Source organism: Rhinopithecus bieti, unplaced genomic scaffold, assembly GCF_001698545.2.
Source record: "Rhinopithecus bieti isolate Rb0 unplaced genomic scaffold, ASM169854v2 scaffold_2915, whole genome shotgun sequence".
NCBI lineage: Eukaryota > Metazoa > Chordata > Mammalia > Primates > Cercopithecidae > Rhinopithecus > Rhinopithecus bieti.
In genome coordinates this window covers 811008-832955 of record NW_016803881.1, presented here as the reverse complement: position 1 = coordinate 832955, position 21948 = coordinate 811008, and the positions used below count along the sequence as shown (strand labels likewise).

Here is a 21948-nt window from a genome sequence, read left to right as displayed (position 1 = left end):
TGTTGTTGTTGTTTGAGACACAGTCTCACTCTGTGGCCCAGGCTGGAGTGCAGTGGCATGATCTTAGCTCACTGCAACCTCTGCCTCCCCGGTTCAAGGGATTCTCCTATCTTAGCCTCTCGAGTAGCTGGGATTACAGGCATCCACCACCACACCTGGCTAATTTTTGTATTTTTAGCAGTTACAGCGTTTCACCACATTGGCCAGGCTGGTCTTGAACTCCTGACCTCAGGTGATCCACCTGCCTCGGCCTCCCAAAGTACTAGGATTATAGGCAAGAGCCACTGTCCCCGGCCTTTTTTTTTTTTTTTTTTGAGATGGTACGTCACTCTGTCACTTGGGCTGGAGTCCTAGAGTGGAGTGGCTCACTGCAGCCTCAAACTCCTGGGCTCAAGCCATCCTCCCACCTCAGCCTCCTGAGTAGCTGGGATTACAGGTGCCAGCCACCAAATCTGGCTTGAAAGCAGATTTTATTCACTGTTCTACACCTTGCAATTTTCACTTTATTTTTTGTGGAAGATGATTTTATTCAGTAAATATGGGCCTGTCTCCTTATTTAGCCATAAAGCATTGCGTTATATGAATGTACCATAATTAATTTAATTGGTCCCTACTGAAGGACATATAGGTTGTTGTTGCTATGGCTAACAATGATGCAGTAAACATCATAGTAAATATATCCTCACATACATGTGCAAGTGTTAGCTGCATTTCTAAGTATATCTCCAAATTGCTTTCCATAGTGGTTGTATCTACCTGTTTCTTCACACCCTCCACAACGCTCCATCATTATTATTATTGTTATATCATTATTATCTTAACTTTCAGTCTTTGCAATCTGATATATGAAAAATCTCATCTCATCATAATTATACTTTGCTTTCCCTTAATATGACTGAGGTTAAACGTCTTTTCATAGCTTTAAAGGCCATTTGCATTTGCTTCTCTGTCTCCATCCTCTCCTCATTTTTCTTTTGGATTACTCTTATTCGTTTGTTCACTCTGAGAAATAAAAGCATCAAGGTACCAGGAAGGAACACTGTCCTCTGGTTCTCCCTGAACATCTACCCTGAGTCAAGGGGATGAAAGAGGTAGTATCTAGAGGTGCCATTTGAAGCCAAGATTCCAAACTCCCCTGAGGGCCAGGGGAGCTGGCTGGGAAGTGGGGGGCTGGGGAGAGCCGTGCTCCCCAGGAGAGCCTTACCGGGTCCCCATAGCTGCTGGCACTGCTCCTGGTAGGTGAGGCACATGCCGTTGTAGCAGTAGGCCTGGCCACCCTCACAGGGGGTACCATCCATCTGGTAGAAGTTGGTGGGGCAGTGGGGAGACTTGCCCGTACAGAACTCTGGGAGGTCACACTGCCGGGCCTGCTCACGGCACAGGGTCCCAGGAGCCAGCAGCTGAGCCAAGGAATGAGAGGAAAACACAGTCAATCTCCTCTCCGCCCTCAACTCTATTGCCCAAGGGCTCATAAGGATCACTCTCAAAGAACAGAATTTTCCATTACCATGATTTTACAGCACTTTTTACATGACCTCATTAGCCCAAACCATCTTCAGCCTTCTCATGTGAATACTGACAGAATTTAAAGGTGTTTTCAGAAACGCTAACTCACTTTCTCTTCATAGAAGCCTTAAGAAGGAAGCAAGAAACAATACCTATACAATAATTTACAGTTTCCTACATGCTTTAGTAATAGCAGCTACTTTTCGGCAGTTCCCACTTCAGTATCCAGTATAAATATGACTTCATTTAGTTTTCATGACAGTCCTGTGTAATATAATTATTTCTTCTGCAGAAGATAAAATCTGTAGGCTTAAAGAGGTTACATGATGCATCCAAAGACTCATAGTAAGTGGCAGAGGAGCCAGGCCCACTAACACACACACATACACACACACACACACACACACACACACACACACACACACCCCCCTAGCATTCACATAGCATCTGTGAGTTTACAAAGCACCTCAGCAATAATACATCCCCACTGTGGAACCAGGCACTGGGCTGACTGTGTGACATACATGTATCTCGTGGGATCCTCACAGTTTCCATGGGATAGATACTGCTATTTGCCCCACTTTGCAGATGAAAAGTTGATCAACAGCACACCTGGGGCAACGGGCGAAGAGTCTTACAGCCTCCCTGGGTAGTCGGTGTTACTAATACTCTTCCCATTTTACAAATAAAGAACCTAGGCTCAGAGAGTTAATAGGTTGCCCCAAGTCACACAGCCAGGGTTTGAAGTCAGTCTCGGACACCAGGAAATCCTTTCTGAGGCTCAAACTGAAATTCTTGTGTGGAATGAAGGGGTCCACTCCATGCTTATGCTTAGGTCTTGGGCCAAAACTGGAAGAACTTGACCCAGCACAGCCTCCCTGGGGGATGCACAGCCAAACCAGATGCCATGCAAATTCCGAGAGCCAGGCAAGGAAACCTGTGACTGAGAACAGACCCCCTCCCCTGCTCCTGGGCCACTCCCCACACCCACAGGGTCCTCCCAGGAGAGAAGGCAGACAGGCTTCTCCACTGGCCACTCTCAGGCCGAGACTGGGCCAGCCGAGTAGCTTGCTGAGAGTGGATGCCCAGTTGCAAGTGTGGGCAGGGTGGTGTATGCAGGAGGAGGCTACAGGACACACCTCTGCCACCCAGAGGCAGGTGGAGGCAAAGAGGACCCGCCCCAGAGCCAGCCTGCCTGGGCACAAATCCCCGCTTCTTAACCAGCAGCGGGGCCTTGGGCACCTACTGTCTAACCTGTGTGTGCTCACTCACCCACAACTCAGGATAATAACCCACTCATGGGTGATTAAACATGAGTTAGAACGAAGTATGTGAATGGTATCTGGCCCCTAACAAGTATTGAGCAAGTGCCGGACAGAAGCCTAGGCCCACAGTTCCTGCCTAAAATGTTGGGGCCAGATGGGGTTCAGCCTTTTCAGATTTAGAAAGCAGATATTGTAATGCGTAGGTCCATATGTACATGTGTGTACATATATAATTATACATGTGTGTGTGTATATATATATATACATGGATAAGGATAATTACATATGTCTGCACATGTAACTACATATTACATAACCCCCCCAGCAAGGCCGGGGATAACACCTTCTGATCAAACATATTAATATTTCTGTAATGCAATATAAATATTTACTTTAGGAGTGATTTTTTTAAAAAAGACTACAATTCGTCTCATGTCAATTCAGGTCAAGTTTTGCCACCAAATGTGTTTACATTTTTTTCCCAGCTTTTAGAACTCTCTTAATTTCAGAATTGTGCAAGAGAGATTGTGGTTCTACAGTAACACTAGCAGTAATAGATGATTTATCTCCCACATCAGTATTAGGAATGTGGGCACCAGAGTCAGGGAAAGCTGGATTCAGTCTCTTCCTGACTGCCTGATTCCAGATAAACCTCTTATCCCCTATAAGCCCTAGTTTCCACATCTTAAAATGAGGATAATCACATATATTTTATGGGGTTTTTGTGAGGAGAGAATGAGATAACGTACATAAAATTCTCAGCACAGTGCCTGGCATCTACTGAGAGGTTCATCAATGTCAATACAAATTATGATAATTATTGTTGTTTATGAGCTCAGTAAAATCAAGCCCACTCTCTCCAGATACTTCTTTGAAAAAGAAAAATAACTACCATTTCCAAAGAGGTGCCACCCTCCTCTGGGATGATCTGAATTCATGAGGCCCAGTATAGGAATAGTAAATTTTATTCAAGGCACCTTTCCTGCTCCATGTTTCTGAAACTCTGTTGCCATCACTCCTCCAGGATGGAGGCAAATCCCCAGCCATCCACCCCAGCAGAGCAGTCCTGTTGTCTCACTGTCAGGCCAGGGCCCAAGGCATGGAGGAAAGGGCCACTTACCTTACACTGGTGGCAGCAGGAGCCATGAGCACACTCCGCCCCTGGCCTCAGGGTGCAATTAGAGGCATTGCAGCAGGGGTTGTTACATTCCTGGGGAGGCAGTGGGGTGGATGTGAGTTGGGGAGGGCATTCACCACCCCCAACATTTTCCCCACCCTTGCCCACACACCCCTGGAACCCCAGCTCTCTAGCAACTCTCTCTCTCTTTTTTTTTTTTTTTGCGACGGAGTCTCACTCTGTCACCCAGGCTGCAGTGCAGTGATGCAATATATCTCGGCTCACTGCAACCTCTGCTTCCTGGGTTCAAGCGATTCTCCTGCCTCAGTCTCCGAAGTAACTGGGACCACAGGCGCATGCCACCATGCCTGGCTAATTTTTGTATTTTCAGTAGAGATTGGGTTTCGTCATGTTGGCCAGGCTGGTTTCAAACTCCTGACCTCAAGTGATCTGCCTGCCTCGGCCTCCCAAAGTGCTGGGATTACAGGCATGAGCCACTGCACCTGGCCTAGAAACTTTTGCCCTCAAAAATCATGTGACAGTTTTGTCACTAAGCTAATGTGTACTTATCACAAGAACCATATATATGCACAATCATTAGTAACATGACTTGGACACAGCTACATCTTTTTTTGAGACGGTCTACAACCTTCTCCTCCTGGGTTCAAGCAATTCTCGTGCCACAGCCTCCCAAGTAGCTGGGACCACAGGCACACGCCACCATGCCCGGCTAGGACACAGCTACATTTTGAGTATGAATATTTTCCCAGGCATTTTCTACACACATACATATATATTTATACTTACCTTACAAAATCATAGTATCCACAGTGCTTTTTACTTAATATAACATGCATATTTCTCCCTGTAACCATGTATTCTTCTAAAATTGACTTTTTAGCATAGTACATGGAAATTTTATGATTTGTTTTTCTAATCCCCAGTAGAATATCCAGACACCCTGTCTTTCATGGGTGCCCTCCTGCCCCCAACCCTCCTAGTCTTTCTTATCTAATGAAAAGGGGCTGCTGGTGCAAGAGGCTGCTGGAACAACCTCTCCGAACAGTTTATGTCAACTCCTGGGCCTATTTCCTTAGACTTTTTTCTCCATCTGCTTCTCTTCCTAAGCTCTTCCTGGCCTGGACCTTTCTTGAACAGAAAGGCCCAAGCGTTCCTTGCTCTCCTCTCTTGCTTCCTGACCCCCAGCCTGAGATTTTTAAAAGATGATGAGGCGCTCCAGTGACCCTGAGTGTCCTCATCACACTCTTACAGTATTCACAGGCCAATCCACCAGCCATTGATGAAGAGTGTGTGGGGCTCCACACATCTCTCCACCACTGCCTTAGGAGGCAGCCTTGTCCCCACTCCACAGACGGGGACGCTGCGGCTCAGGCAAGTCCAGTAGCTGGCCGAGGGACACACCTGCCGAATTCAAGTCAGGACTGCCTGAGGCCTGCCTCATGTTTATCAACCTTATACCCCTAACTGTCCAGGGCTCTAGCATATTGGAGAGCCACATCCCATCCCCTGACCACAGACACCTGTCCACCTGTTTCCCCTAAGAAAACGAACAGAACACTTTCCTCCCATTAATCTCCCACCATGTTGGGCTCCAGGAAGACCTGTATTCCTGCCTTCCTAATGTACCATATTTCTTCCCACGAAGGCACATGCTCCCCTTCCACCTGAAATGTGCCTTCCCTCCTGCGTGCCTCACTAACTCCTAATGCAGCCTTCAGATATGGGCTCCACGGTCACCTCCCACACAAGCAAGGAGGTTCCCCCTCACATTATATATGTTCAGAGCACTGTGTCATTTGTCTTCCTAGCACTTGCCATGGACTGTACGTATATTCTTTCGCAATTATTTCAATATGTGTTTCTCCCACTAGTCTATCAGCTCCCCAAGCACAGAACTATGTCATTTTTGCCATTCATCCTAACCCCAGGACTAGACACAGTAGCCCACACTCATTGTGTCTGTAGAATGAGCAGCTGCTCAGAACCTAAGCCAACTGGCCACGCCCACTCTCAGGCCATTCCTCAACCCCAATGGGCCCTCCATGTTCCTACCACTCCCTTCTTTCTGATGAGTCTGGGTTGATCTCTCTGGGCTCATGGTGGTGGGGGTGGCATCCTTGACTAGTTCTTGTTTTATTCTGAAAGTGACATGCTGACACTAAAAAAAGAAAATCACATCATAGAGGTCTCAGGCAGAGTGCAGTGGCTCACGCCTGTAATCCCAGCGCGTTGGGAGGCCGAGGCGGGTGGATCATCTGAGGTCAGGAGTTTGAGACCAGTCTGGCCAATGTAGCAAAACCCTGTCTCTACTAAAAGCACACACAAAAAAATTAACCAGGTGTGGTGGTGCACACCTGTATTCCCAACTACGCAGAAGGCTGAGGCAGGAGAATCACTTGAACTCTGGAGGTGGAGGTTGCAGTGAGCAGAGATCATGTCACTGCACTCCAGCCTGGGCAACAGAGTGAGAGAGAGAAGGCCATAAAATCATTTTTTTTTCCCATTTATAAAGAACGTCAGTCTCACCCCCATAATTTACTGTTACTTGTTATCTAACCCAAATTGTTATGCATGTATAAACATACATATTTTCAGCCTTCAAAAAACAGAGACGAAACAATCCAGTTCTGCTTTCTGCAGAACCACACGCATTTGTTAAAAATGACCAGGCTCTGCCGTGTGCCCTGCACACTCACTGTGAAGATCAGAAGGAAGGAGAGAGTTTACACATAAACAGTTCTGCCCCTTCTTCCTTCTAGCAGCCCTTTCGAGACTTGACAGCACTTCCTACATCCCCTTTCCATCATTCCTCCTCCAGCCTAAACAGCACAAGCTTGTTATTTTAAGCATCCTCATAAGGCCCCTGTTCAAACCCAAATATCCAGCTGTGTGGCCTCCAGAATAAATTCCGTGCAGCTGGAGGGCCAAGCAGGCATGTGCAGCTCCACTGAAGAAGAGAGTCAACATGCCACGCGATTGTGGTTTCTGGTTAGACCAGACATTTACAAGAAGAACTGATCTTGGACGCTAGCAAGGCTGGCCACAAACTGGGAGAGGTAGCAGAAACACTCCATCTGGAAGGCTTCTTCTCCGTATCCGATTTGTCATGGGGTATTGGATAGTTACGTGTAGGAAATGCCTGTGACTAAGAAATTTTCAACTGTGTTCTTTTTTGACCTTGAGCTTTGAAACCAATGCAAATTCTTCCCCTCCCTCTAGCACCATTGTGACCCCTCACCTCTTCTTCTCCACAGTCACACTCTTCCCCATCTTCCAGGTACCCATTCCCACACCTCCGGCCTCCATACAGCGTCCTGGTATCTGGCATGTTGGAGAGACACATTCCACCACCTGACTGCAGATATCTGTCCAGCTCCCTCCTGTTGCATCCATTGAACACTTTGGGAAAGGGGTGCCTGGCAGAGGACAAGGTGGGAATTAGTGGGGAGTCTAAGCATCCAGCAGTCAGGCAGGTGTCACTCCTGCCATCACTCCTGCTACCCGTGGGGCTGACTCCACCTGGGATCAGACCCCCATTGTCTCACACACATACATTCTTGCCCCTTAGAACATTTACCGATATATTAATTTAGAATTCTTTCATCCATAGTGATGAGATATTAACCATCCCATAGCATTTTATTTTTCTCACTCTGCATGGAGGAAGCATTTGAGAATCAGGAGTAGCAATTTCTGCCCATTGAATGAGGGGATTGCAGTAAGTAAAAGGTTTGATGAGTGTGTTACAATAGGTCTCCTAAGCCTTAGTGCTGAAGAAAACACCAGTCAACCTAAACTTTTGCTGAAGCTGATATCAGGTGAATATTCTCTTGCAACAGAGGACCAGGCCAAAAACAGGCCAAGATCGTAAGTTTTATTTTTTTCTGGGCCAGTGATCTCATCGCTGTTCCAAGGATGCCAAGAGCACTCCAAACTCAACCAGCCAACTCATAAACGCATGCTCTTTATCACAGGAGCATGGAAGGTCCTGGGTCCCACTATTGGTGAGAAGGACAAAAAGTACAACCATCTGGGTCTACAAAAGGAGAGTTATCCTGCTCCCACTTCTCTAAACCAATTAAAGGTTAAACCCTCCAAGAAATTAGAGATTTTCCTTCAATGGGAAGGTATGCTACAAGGAATTTGTTACTAATAATTGTTAAACTACCCAAATTTGTGAATAATTTAAAAATGAAGTGGAGTAGTAATCAATATAACTCTCAATCATTTGTCTTCAGGTATGTTTTTCAGATTGAGAGAGAAAGGGGTGGGCTTAACCATGAGCTTATAGGGATCCAGGCACGACTCTGAAGTTGTATCCTGCCTCATTCTTTTGTTGTTGTTGTTTTGAGACAAAGTCTTGCTCTATTGCCCAGGCTGGAGGCTGGAGTGCAGTGGCACAATTTTGGCTCACTGCAACCTTCACCTCCTGAGTTCAAGTGATTCTCCTGCCTCAGCCTCCCTAGTAGCTGGGACCACAGGCGTGTGCCACCACGCCCAGCTAATTTTTGTATTTTTAGTAGAAACAGGGTTTCACCATGTTGGCGAGGCTGGTCTCAAACTCCTGACCTCAGGTGAACTGCCCACCTCAGCCTCACAAAGTGCTGGAATTACAGGCGTGAGCTACTGCACCCAGTCAACATCATCCTTTCTATGTCACAGCTGAGAAGTAATTTTTAAAAATTAACACCAGAGGTCCAAGAAAGCTGCATTGTTTCTTGAAGACATTGAAACACCATTCTCCAAGAAAGAATCATAAGCAGGCCCTAATGGTTTGGGGTGAAAGAACACAAGATCCTATTGTGATGCCTTCCAAGGAGCCTAGAAGAACCCAAAGATTTGTGCTGCCTGAGTCCACATGCTAGAAGACAAGTCCTTTGAAGAAACTCCCTAATTTTCTTCAAAGGCTCTGGTTTTAAAAATCCCTCAAGACCACAGGGAGATGCAGCTGCCTCGCCCTGTTCCTCATGGGTAATGCAGCCGGCAAATTCCCTGAGAAGTCACTGTAGGGTGTGTGGATGGCCCTCTTCTTCAACTTGTTCTGTTACATCTGAGCTTTCAGTGAAGGCTGGAATTGAAACAGCACTGATTCAACTCTCTTGGGATAGAAGAATTAAGGGTTGTGGCTATGATCAAAATGTGTCCTCAGCAAAACTTCATGAAATTAAAAAGACACATATGGCCAAGCCAATTTATAACTCAACCCCTTAAAACAGAAATTAAGTAAATTTAGGGTTACACCAGCACCAAACCTTCTGCTGGAAAGTTAAGTTCTTGCCACACATTTGCCTTGGTCTTTTCTCAATTTCTTTGTTGTAAAAACCACATTTTTTTGGCTCCATCAGAAGTTTAAGGGAGTCTCAGTGGGACCAGCTGGGAGGAACCCGTGTGTCACACTGTCCAGGTGTGCCCACCCTCCTCCCCATCCTCCCTCTTCCTGTTCGACTCACCCGGTGGCAGCTGCCATGATGCACCCACCGTCAGCCGCACTGGCCGAGCAGCAATCCGCAGAATCATGAGTCATGCCAAAGTTGTGGCCCATCTCATGGGCCATGGTGGCAGCCACGCCAATGGCATTCTCGGAGTGGTCCTGCTCAGAAGACAGAGTTGAGGTCAAGGTCCAGGGGACAGATCCGCCTCTGCCCCCTATCCCTGCCTTATCCTTAGCCAAGTCTTGCAGGTCTCCACCAATTCCACTGTCACTGAGCATACAGACTCTCTATATGTGCCTCTGACAGCAAGGCTGAATCTGCTGTCACTAGGCAGAAATCAAATGTTTAAAAGTCCGTGTTTCTGAGTTCTCCAAGGTTGCAGACCACAACTGACCTACTGATGAACTTCCAGACCAATAAATGCTTTCTGAATAAATAAGAGGAAGATGTTTCCCCATTCTTCTTCTGAACATATATCCCTCTCCAGACATAAGGGAATCAACATAGAAAACACCACCTTGATTCAAACATAGGGTGTACTTGGCTTAGTGTTTCCTGAGAGAGCCACACAAGACAGATACACTCCAGGCACAGCACTTGGTGTACTGTCTGGTATGTAATTATCAGACGCAAAAGCTAAAGAAATCAAGAGGAAAAAAACCCAGCAGGAAAGAAGCAGCAGAAAGATTTACTAAACATGGATGTGTGTTTCCTGCATTATTTCATTTAATTCCCATTCTTATCCTATGACTATCAACTGTAAAACTATGTTTCTTTACAGCTGAGGACACTCATTAACTCCCCCAAAATCACACAGCTGTTCTTTGAACCCAACAGGCTCAGACCCTAGAGCCTGTGGTTTTGGCCATTATGCTACTTTGTCAATAAATACATAATGGATAGAGGGACAGACAAATAGATGGAGAGAAGTCTTCCTCAATACGCACTTCACAGGTTAGAAATACAGAGTCAAAACAAATAGTCTCATGAAGTCAGAGTGAATTTCAAAAGAAGGCAGTAATTTCCTAACCATGACTTTGAGACAGGTTCTTGTTTCTTAATGACATATATAGCAGCACACGACCTGGAATAAAAACATTTTTAACCTCTACTTTTTTACTATTTTCCAGTCCCTGGTTTGGAACATATGAGATCTAGTGATGAATGCACGTAATCTCTTCAGGGTTCCTGAGCTTGGAGATACAGAATGAACTATAATAAATGAAAATTCACCCTTGGGTACCTCCATCTCTTAGAACTTAATGACTTCGTTTTAAACAATTGCCCTTCCTGATATCAAAGCTTTTTCTGCTACAATAATAAATATCAACTTTTTTTTTCAAAAGATGACCTCTGGTCTTGTAAGGCAGTTCAGAGCCTTCTGCAGCACACACACATGGGCTGAGACTCACCATGTTGACTCCTCCAGACTGGTACACAGAGCACATGGCCATGAGGGGGGCCAGGCCGATGGTGGTGCCGTGGAAGGACATGCCCCTGCAGGAGGCAAGGAGAGAGGGTGACCTGGGAGGGGACTGAGAGGGCTGTTCCAATGTGCCCGGGAGTAGGTGGCTATCCCAGGGTTCCTTAGTCCCGTTGACTTTCCCAGGTCATTCCCAAGGGTAGAAGCTGTTGTAACCAGGCCAACTGGACAACTTCCAGCTCACCACACCTCTCACTTCCTCTCACCTACTCCCTCATGACTCCAGAGAAACACAAAGAGAGAGAGAAAGGTCGTTTATCCCCCACAATATACCCATAACCGATTCTTTGGAAGGAAATGGGCAGGGTTTGCAAATCTGCATCGCATTCCTGCTGCACAGGAAAAGGTCAGAGGGAGAGGATGATGGAAGGGTGGCACAGATTCTGATGCTGAAGTGAATCATGCCCACTTCCACCATTTGCCGGGATCCAATGCCTTATCCCTGGCTCTGTGGTGTGAGTCCCACGGGGTAGGGGTGGGGGCATCGGGGCAGCAGCTGTGGGGCTGATGATGCTTCATTCCCACATACTCAGGGGCCAAGGAAACAGCTGTGTCCCATCAGGAGCCTCACAAAGTGCAGCTGGATGCAACAATGAGCTGTTTCTGCCTTTGTTTTGCAATGGGATCCTAATCTGCCAGCAGCAAGCTGCATTTTCCCCAGTTGAATATATCCTTCTTTCAGTTACATACATCCAGGGTAGGGGAGAAGAAAAAAAAAAAAACTACCAGTGCTTCTGTGCATGCCACAAACATGTAATATATTTAAAGAATCTATGTGGAAATTCATTATGTGGTACTTATCTTCATGTTTGTCTTCTTATCTAGACCATGATATCTTTGACAGCAAGACTATCTTAACTATTTTGGGATCAGTAGAACCTCGCACAGAATGTCACACATAGTAGGTATGTAACACATGTTATATATCTTCAGAGAAACAATCTGCAAAGAAATATGCAAAATCTATGCAAATTGATATGAAGTTCTACTAGTTATTTTCTAAATGTTCCAAAGTTCAGGCCAAAAGTTCTAATAACCAAAGACTCTTCCTAGGCAAATGTATTGTCATGAAGTAACTGTTCACAGCCCAGGTTTTGGCACAGTTATTTTTCCCAGTTTCTTTAAAAGGATAAGCCAAGGTTTAAATGATTATTGACTCAGCTATATTTAGGGAACAGAAGAAAAACGGTTTTAAGGCCAGGCATGTGTGACTCACGCCTATAATCCCAGCGCTTTGGGAGGCCGAGGCGGGCGGATCACTTGAGGCCAGGAGTTCAAGACCAGCTTGGCCAACATGGTGAAATCCTGTCTCTATTAAAAATAAAAAAATTGGCCGGGCTTGGTGGTGCATGCCTCCAATCCCAGCTACTTGGGAGGCTGAGGCACTAGAATTGCTTGAGCCTGGGAGGCAGAGGTTGCAATGAGCCGAGATGGTGCTACTGCACTCTAGCCTGGGCAACAGAGGGAAACTCTCTCTCAAAAAAGAAGAAGAGGAAGACAAATGGTTTTATTATCTATATGCCTTTTGTTGTAACTGCCTCAAAATACCTTCAGAAGTCAACACTAATAAATACCAAATAATCACCCTGGGGAACAGTCACATGTGACCCCCATCACTGTCTCTCTGGGGCTGATGAAAATCTAGCACAATCCCTCCTCAGTGTCTCCCTCCAGCCAAACCCTCAGTTCCTGCACTGTCTAGCACTTCAACTCTCTCAGGCACTCAGCCCTGTGTCCCTTGGGTACCAAGTGAAGGACAACACAAGGAACCTCCTCTCCTGTGCCTGTGTTGGGAGATCAGCTCATGTATTAGAACAAAGTGCCAGGAAGATTGAGACGAGCCTCTTAGAAAGTCTAAGACCTGACCAACAGTCAGTCCCTTCCCAAATATATATACAATTATTTCAGATGCTCAATGGAATATGGTAAGTCTAATTTTCCCATTAGACTGTAAACACGTCTTAGGACTAATGTGACTCAGGCTTTTAAACATTTTCTGGGGTATGCTGGGTACAGAGGGCATGTTTAGGAAATGCCTGATTCTCTGGAGCAGGGAGTCAGAATGGCCTTGTACAACCAACACTCCCCATGGGGCAAACTCTGAGCATGCGCACGGTGGGCAGAGGCTTTGCAGCCAAGGACAACACAACATATGGAAAAAGGCTATTTACGTGATTAATTGGGCGTTGTCATGGTACTTCTGGGCAAGCAGCTTGCGCCTCCAACTGAGAAAGGACCAGAGGGTAGAGTATGGATTCTCTGAAACTTCACACATGTTCCCGTGAGTCCACACTTCCAAGCCCACGAGAGCAATCCGGATGTTCAAGGATCGGTAAAACTGAAAGGACACAGAATAACACGGTATGTGTCAAACCACCTGGTATTTAAAAGCCCCTTCCTTTCATTCTGTGGGAGCTTGAGATTAGAAAGAAAAAAACTAAAACTAAAAAATAAAAATAAATTTTTAAAAAAAAGCCCCTTCTCAACCTAAGAACTCAGAGCACAGATACCAGATTTCTCTTCTGCCCATGGCTCCAATGGAAGGAGGCAACTGGTGTTATTGACATTTTTTAGAAAGGGAAAATGAGGTCCTGAGAGAGAGCAGGACATTCTGGTGGCAGAACTGCGGTAACTTTGCTTAGAGATGACTGAGATAAGAGATAAAATTGCTTTCAGATATGAATATGTCTATCATGTGGAAAAAGGGTTAGCGTTGTTCTGCATGATTTTCAAGTAGGGCTTAGGTCAATAGGTAAAAGAGACAGGAACATACATTTCATTTTAAAATAGGAAGAAGGCTTTCAAACAAAGCTGGGCATGAGATAGCTCAGAGTTGAGCTTTGCTGTCTTCTGTAATCAGTGCCCTTGGCCAGGTTGTCTGGTACCATTTTTTCTCCCAATTCCTTACATGGGCCTTATCTTTCTTATGGGTATCTAAAAAGTTCTCTTGTATATGGATTTTTAAAAACCGTTTCATTGAGGTATAATTTGCATACCATAATACCCACCTATTTTAGGTGTACGGCTCAATACTTTTTTGGTAAATTTACCAAGTTTTAAAGCCATCACCAGCCAAGCGTGGTGGCTTATACCTGTAATCCCAGCAATTTGGGAGGCTGAGGCGGGCAGATCACCTGAGGTCAGGAGTTTGAGACCAGCCTGACCAACATGGAGAAACCCCGTCTCTACTAAAAATACAAAATTAGCTAGTGCATGCCTGTAATCCCAGCTACTCAGGAGGCTGAAGCAAGAGAATCACTTGAACCTGGGAGGTGGAGGTTGTGGTAAGCCGAGATTGTGCCATTGCACTCCAGCCTGGGCAACAAGAGTGAAACTCCATCTCAAAAAAATAAAAATAAAATAAAGCCATCACCATCATCCAGTTTTAGAATATTTTCATCACATCAGTAAAATCCCTCATGTCTGTTTACAGTCATTTCCCATTCTCACCCTCAGTCCCAGGCAACCATGCATCTACTTTGTTTTTATTCTGCCTTTTCTGGACATTTGTTTTACAATATGCGGTTTTGTGTATCTGGCTTCTCTCACTTACCATAATGTTTTTGAGATGTATCATGTGGTAGACTGTATCATTTGTGATTTCTCTTTATTGCTGAATAATATTCTTTTGTATGGATATACCAAATTATATTAATACATGGATATTTTATTATAAAATGTCTCCCACTCATTTTGGAAGTAAATGAGTATAAACAACATAAAAGTGCATAGATATGCTTATTCTTCAAATTTTCTTCCCCATCCCTGGATAGTCTCAGGTTTTGTCAAGGATGGAATAAGCAAGTTGCAAGCAATAGACTACAGAGGTTGTTGGTAATCTTCAGGGTTTTGTGCAAACCAGAGATCTTGAAATTCTACACGCAAGATCTGACTCAACTTCCTCGAGGCTAGAGCTGCATCTAACCTTTATGGTCTGGCATCTTTCATCTCATACAAATATAAGCAGGAGGAGGGTTTTCTTTAAAACTAAACCACTGGAAGGTGTGAGTGCAACAGGTTTTTTGATGGGTCCACCCTACAAATACTGAGCCCGTGACTTAATAAAAAGCCCCATGTATGGAGAGTTCGTATGAGCAGAAGATACCATCTTAATCCAAAATTGGTAGGTACTGCCCCAGCTAAAAAGAATAACCATAGCACCAACATTTTACCATCTCTTTTTATGTACTAGGCACTGAGGCTTAGAGAAGTTAAGGAACTTGCCCAAAGTCTCGCAAGAAGATAGTGGAGCCAGGATGAAGGCCTAAATTACAACCTCAGAGCCTATGTGTGACCCTTTACTGCCTCCGTGCTGCAGTATCGACACATCCAGATAAGCCACTTGCTCCAAAAAACGCTGGTCAAGATGGGCTCAAGATTCAGTGAAATATCAGTTTATTTCAACGGAAATTTTGATTTTTCTGTTTTGTGCCAGTTCAATCGTTAACAGAAAATAAAAGGTTCAGATTCCAATTTGAATTTGCTTTCCTAGGGAGCTTCTGAAGGAAGTAAACTTGGCTTTTTTTTCACAGTTACAGAAAAACATTTTGGATTGGGTTCATGATTCAGCAGAGGAGTGCAATTCATTCCAGTTTTAGTTCAACAATAGTTCAGTTCAAGTAGCTGGGTCAGCAAGCTCCAGAGAAGTGGGCGTGGCTTCCCTCACCAGCCAGGAGCAACTAACACCAGCCGCGAGGAGAGAGCCAAGACAGGATGCATGGGCCACCCAGGCTTAGGGCTTTCAGTAAGGACTGGGGCTTGCTGGTGCCTCTCTTCTCCCTTCACTTGTCACCAGCACCCTTGGTTCCATCACCTACCCCACAGAGGGGATACCCAGCCAAGTCCCCACCTGCCAGGTCTCCAAACAATGGATGTCACATGGGTGAAAGCAGAGTCGGCCTCCCATATTCTCCCCAGGGAAACAAGCTTCCCATGTTTTCCCAGATGTTGAGTGTTTGGGTTGTAGGATTATTTAAATGTTATTCTTGAGTGAGTCAGGAGCTAGAGAGAGGACTGGACTGTGTCCCTAGAGTCTGTCCTTCCAGGAAATACCAGTGTTTGACTTTCACCTGTCACTGACCACTGACCTGTGTTTCCAGAGCCATCTAGGGCAGAAAAAAAAACCATGGGCATGGAAACTGCCATCACATGACTTCAGAACGCTAATATATTTGCCTATTAGTCCCTAAAAAATATTTTAAGTAATCTCCTATATTCTCTAGTGTTTAGGAAAAAATGATTTTCCTTTTAGGCCTGGAATTCATGAATCCCTAGCAGGACCAAGGTTAAGCTTCATCAATGTTATGAGTGTTCTAAAATTGTGCAATAAACGTTACCAGATTCTCAAAGAGACCTGTGATCCCAAACACATTAAAACCTACTTTTAAAAACTATATACTTCTAGCCTACCAAGAGGCTACTGTCATTCTAGGTTACCTATTCTGCATTTTGTACTCTAACAAATATCCTCTTTCTTATACACAATGTATTTCCAAGTCCCAGACCAGCCTATTCTAGTAAAATTCAAAAATGTAGGTATTTCCCAAGAGTATCTTGTAAAAGGTCCTGACCTAGGAAAGTTAACCATTTGCACATCCTTCATAAGAGGCAAGACATAATTTCAGGATAGTTTTACACATGGAGACTTTACAGATTAGCCCCAAGCAAGTCACTTCTCAGACAACCCACTTCTCAAGCAACCCACTTCTCAAACAGCCCACTTCTCAACTTTTAAGGCTGTGTGTCTTTCCCACCCTGACCTACCTCAATTCCCTCCTAAGTCAGAGAATCCCTGGGCTTTGTATCTGGAGGAACCTTAAAGAACCTTAAAGGATTCTTAAACTGGGCTCTTCCATGCCCAAGCTGCTTGGGATCCACTGCAGGGGTAAGAGGAAGGGGTCAGAAGGACAGTGTTCTGGGTCCTCACCCCTGCTCCCGCTTACAGCAGTCTGTTTTCATTTAACTTTTATACTAGACATTGGCATAAGATTTCATTTTTTAAAATTCCACCAGAAAAATAAAATAACAAAAAAAAAAAAAAAAAGAAAACAAATGTGACTCAAAGAAAATGAGTTACTTGCCTAAGGGTACGTAGTTCAGGGCTCTGTCATGACCGCCCTGGGCCTCTATGGCACTGCTCATTCCCTTTCAGAAGATGGCTGGGGCAGCCAATCCAGCAGAAGGCTGCTCCAGTGCCCTTGGAAGTGCTGGCACCTGGCACCTTTCCCACAAAGTACACACCTGGTCTCACCTTATCAACATAGTTGGCGATCTCTATGAGCTTGTGTTTGGTGGCGTCCTGGTCTCGTCGATTCTTCTGAAACTAAATGGGAGAAGCAGAGCCATGTGAGATCCCAGAACCTCTCGCAGGATGCTTCCTGCGCCCCATTACTTGTCTTTGAATTTGCTCTTATTTTCTTCTGTCTTCTATGAGCTGTCATTTTTATGCAATTGTCTTCCCCACAACAGTAAGAGCTTATGGAGGGCAGTACCTGTCACATCTATCTTTGTATCCATAGCTACTAGCTCAGTGCAGCACATACAGTAGGCATGCAATAATTATGCATGGAGTTGAACTGCCTTCCTATAACACTTGAAGCACATCTTATTCTCCTGCCCTTCAAACTACAAAGCCTCTGGCAAACTCCCACTGGGGCCTAGGAGGACTGATCCAATCCTCACCTCAGTCATCACCGCAACATGAAGCCACCATCACCCAGATCTCACGAGGCTTCCCTACATGTGGTCAATCAACAATGATCGAATTGTTGCTGAATGCCTGCTATGGGCAAGGCATTGCACTTAGCACTATGTAGGACCCAGAGAAGTGTGAGTTCTTCGTCCTAGACTAGAAGAGCTTCAGCTAAAACAGAAAGGGCCAGAAATAACTGTGGCAGATCCTGAGTGACAGATCCTGTACTTAAGGAGTATACAACTGAAATGGTCTGAGAAAACCTGCCTGGAAAATGCACACAGAAAAACCACAGTAGGAGGCCATGTGAATGGCATGAATGCTAATGAGGAGGACCATAAGACACTGGCAAATAGGCTTCATCTTGCACACCACTCAGATCCACTGGCCGTGCCTTCTACAGTGAGGAGAATTCTGAGACTGCATCGATTCAATCAGACATTTCTTTTTTTTTTTTTCTTTTTTTTGAGACTGAGTCTTGCTCTGTCACCCAGGCTGGTGTGCAGTGGTGCGATCTTGGCTCACAAGCTCCGCCTCCCGGGTTCAAGCGATTCTCCTGCCTTAGCCTCCTGAGTAGCTGGGATTATAGGTGCTCACCACCAAGCCCGGCTAATTTTTGTGTTTTTAGAAGTGATGGGGTTTCACCATGTTGGTCAGGCTGGTCTCAAACTCCTGACCTCAAGTGATCCATCTGCCTCGGCCTCCCAAAGTGCTAGGATTACAGGCATGAGCCACCATGCCCGGCTGCAATCAGACATTTCTAACCAAGCATAGGAAAGAAAGCTGTGTTCCATTAGATATTTAAAGCTGTGTTCCATTAAATATCTGCCATGGGTACCAGAAAGAGGACATTTCAGTGTGAATACCTTCTATTTACCATTCCTCCCTCAAAAAAATAGATCTCTCTGAGCTGTGATGAAGGAAAGCTTCACGATGTAAAGAGAAAACCTGCTACAACTGCAAATTAAATTTGAAAATGATGGGCATGTCCTGTACACTGCCATTGTTACATAGAATCTGGGTCCTCTCTAATTTATCTTGGGTACCCACTGTACATGTTACTTCAATTCTGAACCTTCACGTCCTTCCTCCACTCTATCCTGCAAGAGTATCTAAGCAAGAAACAACAAGAACAGCCAAGTAAAACACCCTGGGATATTTGTTCGACCAGAGGAGTGTCCCAGCCCTGACACAGGGAAGAAATCCACCGTTTCCCTTTCAGCACAGCTTGTGGACATTCTCAGGCTTCCTTAAAACTGCCACTCACCAGAAGAGAATCTGTCACCACCGCTTTCTAGAGTTAGATTCAGTGAGACACTGTAACTTAGACCTTTCCAAGGTGTTAATCCAGGAGTTTCTCATTATAGAGGTCTCCTGTTTCTAAATTGGTCGCTCAGCACAGACAGCATTGCAGCATTTCCATTCATTTAGTAATATTTATTAGAACATCAGGGTCAAATTTCGTTGTCTTTCAAAAAAATATTAACCTTCTTCTCTTCAAAGAACTGCCCAATGAGACCACCATAATTTAAGGAGTGAATTCTGTTGTCCAGAGTAGTCTGAAGAAGGAGTCGGCAAACCTTTTCTGCAAAGGTCAGATTAGACTTTGTGGCCATATGGTCTCTGCTACAACTCTTCAACTGTGCAGCGGTGGCTCGGAAGCAGGCCTGGATAATACAGAAACCAACGGGCCTGGCTGTGTTCCAGTAAAACTTTGTTTTCAAACACACAGTACAGGCTGGATGTGACCATGGGGTATAGTTTGCAGACCCCTGATCTAAAGAAAGGACTGTCTCAAGCTTACATTTTCTAGGGTGACACAGCAAGTACCACATGCAGCACCATCCTTTCCCAGCCACTCTGCACTGTGCCAGCATCATGGAAGTCCTTTACAGGCCTGTGTTTACAGCTATCCCGTGTACCCCTACAACAGTCTACCTTACTCTTTATTCCGCCCTGGATTCCGTTCCACCTGGGGAATGAATAAACTAGAAGCTCTCACCTAGGACCAGGGAGCGTGGAGCTGCCTGCTCATTTTTACTGCTGACAACTCTCTCTCTAGGCAGCAGCAGTGTCTTGCTCTCCCTATCTGTGTCTCCACTTCCTCCTGTGCATTCAGAGCCGCAAGGTGAAGGCTGTCCTGTCTCGGCAGGAGGTTATAAATCATGGTAAAGCAGCCCTCCCCTTTCCTGCCTTCCCATCCTCTCAGATTAATTAATTAATTGTCAAGAATATATTTCTGTCTGCAGAGGATGGAGAGAGGTGGAGAGGGGATGATTCGTGAGCCTGTGAACCCAGCCTGGCCTGTTACACCCCCACCCCAGTCCCTCAAATGAATCATTCAAAGCCTTCAGCGGAGGGGTGCCCAGGACTCTGAGTAATGAGCACATTCCCTTATCCACCATGGCTGCATGAATCACAGCCCTGCTGGGAACCCAGGGCTGTTGCTGAGATGCTCACCTTTGTAAGACAAAGATGGCTCTAGGTGACACCAGAGTCCTGGAGGCACCTTGAGCAGACACTTTTTCTCTGGGGGTGTGCTGTGACCCTGGAGGTCAGGAGACAGAAGATGCCTAATCCCTGCCTCCCACCATGCTGCCCACTTCTCCAGCTGCTGGAGATTCACACCCAGTGGGTTTTAAAACCTGCACAGAATTCCTCTGAGAACAGTGCAAGGCCGAAGGGGAGAAACACCCCACCTTTAAACTAGAGCAGTTGGGCTCTATATGCTTAAGTATTGGGATCCCCAGGAACTGCCATCTAACCAAAGGATTCTGTAGCTGAAAGAAATGACTCAAGACCATTGTATTAGATGATCACAGATGCAGAGCTTAAATGGAAAAATGTCCCAGAGTCAGAGGGGCTTGGTTTTCTTCCACCAGTCCTCCCACTACAGGCAGTCGTGCAGCGCAGGCCAGAGTCAATTATCTCCTCCCATGACTTTGGAGCCTCAGCTGGCTTTTAAACCAGCTTTGAATTTTGCTCCCCACACTATTCCCCCATCCTATACACACACTAGTCTTTGGAGAGGAAACAGAAAACATAGAGACACACACACACACACACAGCTGTTGGAAAACCAATATCAACATCAATTAAAAGCTAAACGCTTTTCAAAGCAGAGCACAATGTTCCCTCGGTCTGGAATGCCCTTCATCTCCACTCCTCTGCCCAGTTAACTCCTCCTTGTCTTTTAAGACAGCTTCAAGAGCCACCTCCTTCTGCCTCTAACTAACATCCAGTGACTAACACTCAAAGACCTTATGGCCTGCAGCCTAGTGCTCTCCCCACACTACCAGGCCCTGCCGCCAGGACACGTGCTTTGGAAATGTGACTAGATATAGGCGCCTTAGACTGAGCTCTTTGGGGAGACGGTAGCTAAACCATGTGGATGGGATACAGACAGACTGGAGTAGCGATGGGCTCTATCCTCAGGAGAGACCAAGGCCAGTGTCTGCCCTGCTCAAACACAGCGAGCGCTCAGCTCATAATGACATCCAATGCACACAAGATGCGCTTAGTACTTATATGATGGAGTCGCTAAACACAGTGAGAATTGGAGGTAACATCTGGCTAATTTAGGCGAATATGGGCTCTGGGGCCTAAACTCACTCTTTAAGTGTCTGCTTCAGTGTCAGAGAAGCTTTCCCTAATTCCCAAAACCATGTTGAATCCCCCATTATCTGCACTCTCATCCCTCCTAATGGTCCATCTTAGTGTTTATCACACTTTGGACCTACAGGTTTGTGTGCTGTACTGCAAACTCTGTGATGCCAGGGGAGGGTACGTCTTCTTGAGAGCTATATATCCAGGTGCTTGGCACATAATAGAAAATCAAGAGATCATTGATGAAAAAATGAAATCTATGATAAGCCAGGTGAGGGTTCATCAAATCTTAGAACCTGTCTGATTTGAGGAACATGGTGTTAAAGCGCTGAACTGCTGTGCCTTTAGGTCAGTGGTTCTCAAACTTGCCTGTACAACCCAATCGCCCAGAGGTCTTGTTAAAACATGGATTCCTGGACCCCACCCTGACGGTCTGGGATTCAGGAGGTCGGGGTAGGGCCCAAGAATTTGCATTTTATATAAGATCACAGGTGCTGCTGACGCTGGCACTCTGGGAACCACATTTTGGGGACCATGGCTTTAGGTCATCATTCGGCATCATTTGACATGATTATAAAAATGGACCCACACACATGGGCAAGAACACAGTTTTCAGTTAGATGACTAGGAATGTACTTATTATCTTTGTAAACAAAAAAAAAGTTTTAGAATTTCCATGGACAATTCATGGGTTCCTAAGAATAAACACCAGAACCTAAAGGTCTTCAGACCCAGTTCAAGAAATGTTAATCAGATAACTGTCTTGATTTTCTATGTGATTGATGTATCAAGCCAGGAGAGGCTTAGCTGTGTGTGGGGGGGGGGGG

At 45.4% G+C, this 21948-nt stretch overlaps 1 protein-coding gene across 1 annotated transcript in view; it reads right to left on the bottom strand.

Moving 5' to 3' along the window:
• The window catches only part of ADAM19 (ADAM metallopeptidase domain 19), a 95375-nt gene that overhangs the window by 16599 nt on the left and 56828 nt on the right, over positions 1-21948 (bottom strand). Inside the window, exons 8-16 of the mRNA XM_017856613.1 lie at positions 19518-19622; positions 19003-19100; positions 17075-17146; positions 12996-13162; positions 10754-10838; positions 9360-9499; positions 7148-7325; positions 3892-3981; positions 1205-1400 (exon numbers count right to left, since the gene is read on the bottom strand). Coding sequence (XP_017712102.1) covers positions 1205-1400; positions 3892-3981; positions 7148-7325; positions 9360-9499; positions 10754-10838; positions 12996-13162; positions 17075-17146; positions 19003-19100; positions 19518-19622 — 1131 coding nt within the window. The remainder of the gene's footprint in view (positions 1-1204; positions 1401-3891; positions 3982-7147; positions 7326-9359; positions 9500-10753; positions 10839-12995; positions 13163-17074; positions 17147-19002; positions 19101-19517; positions 19623-21948) is intronic.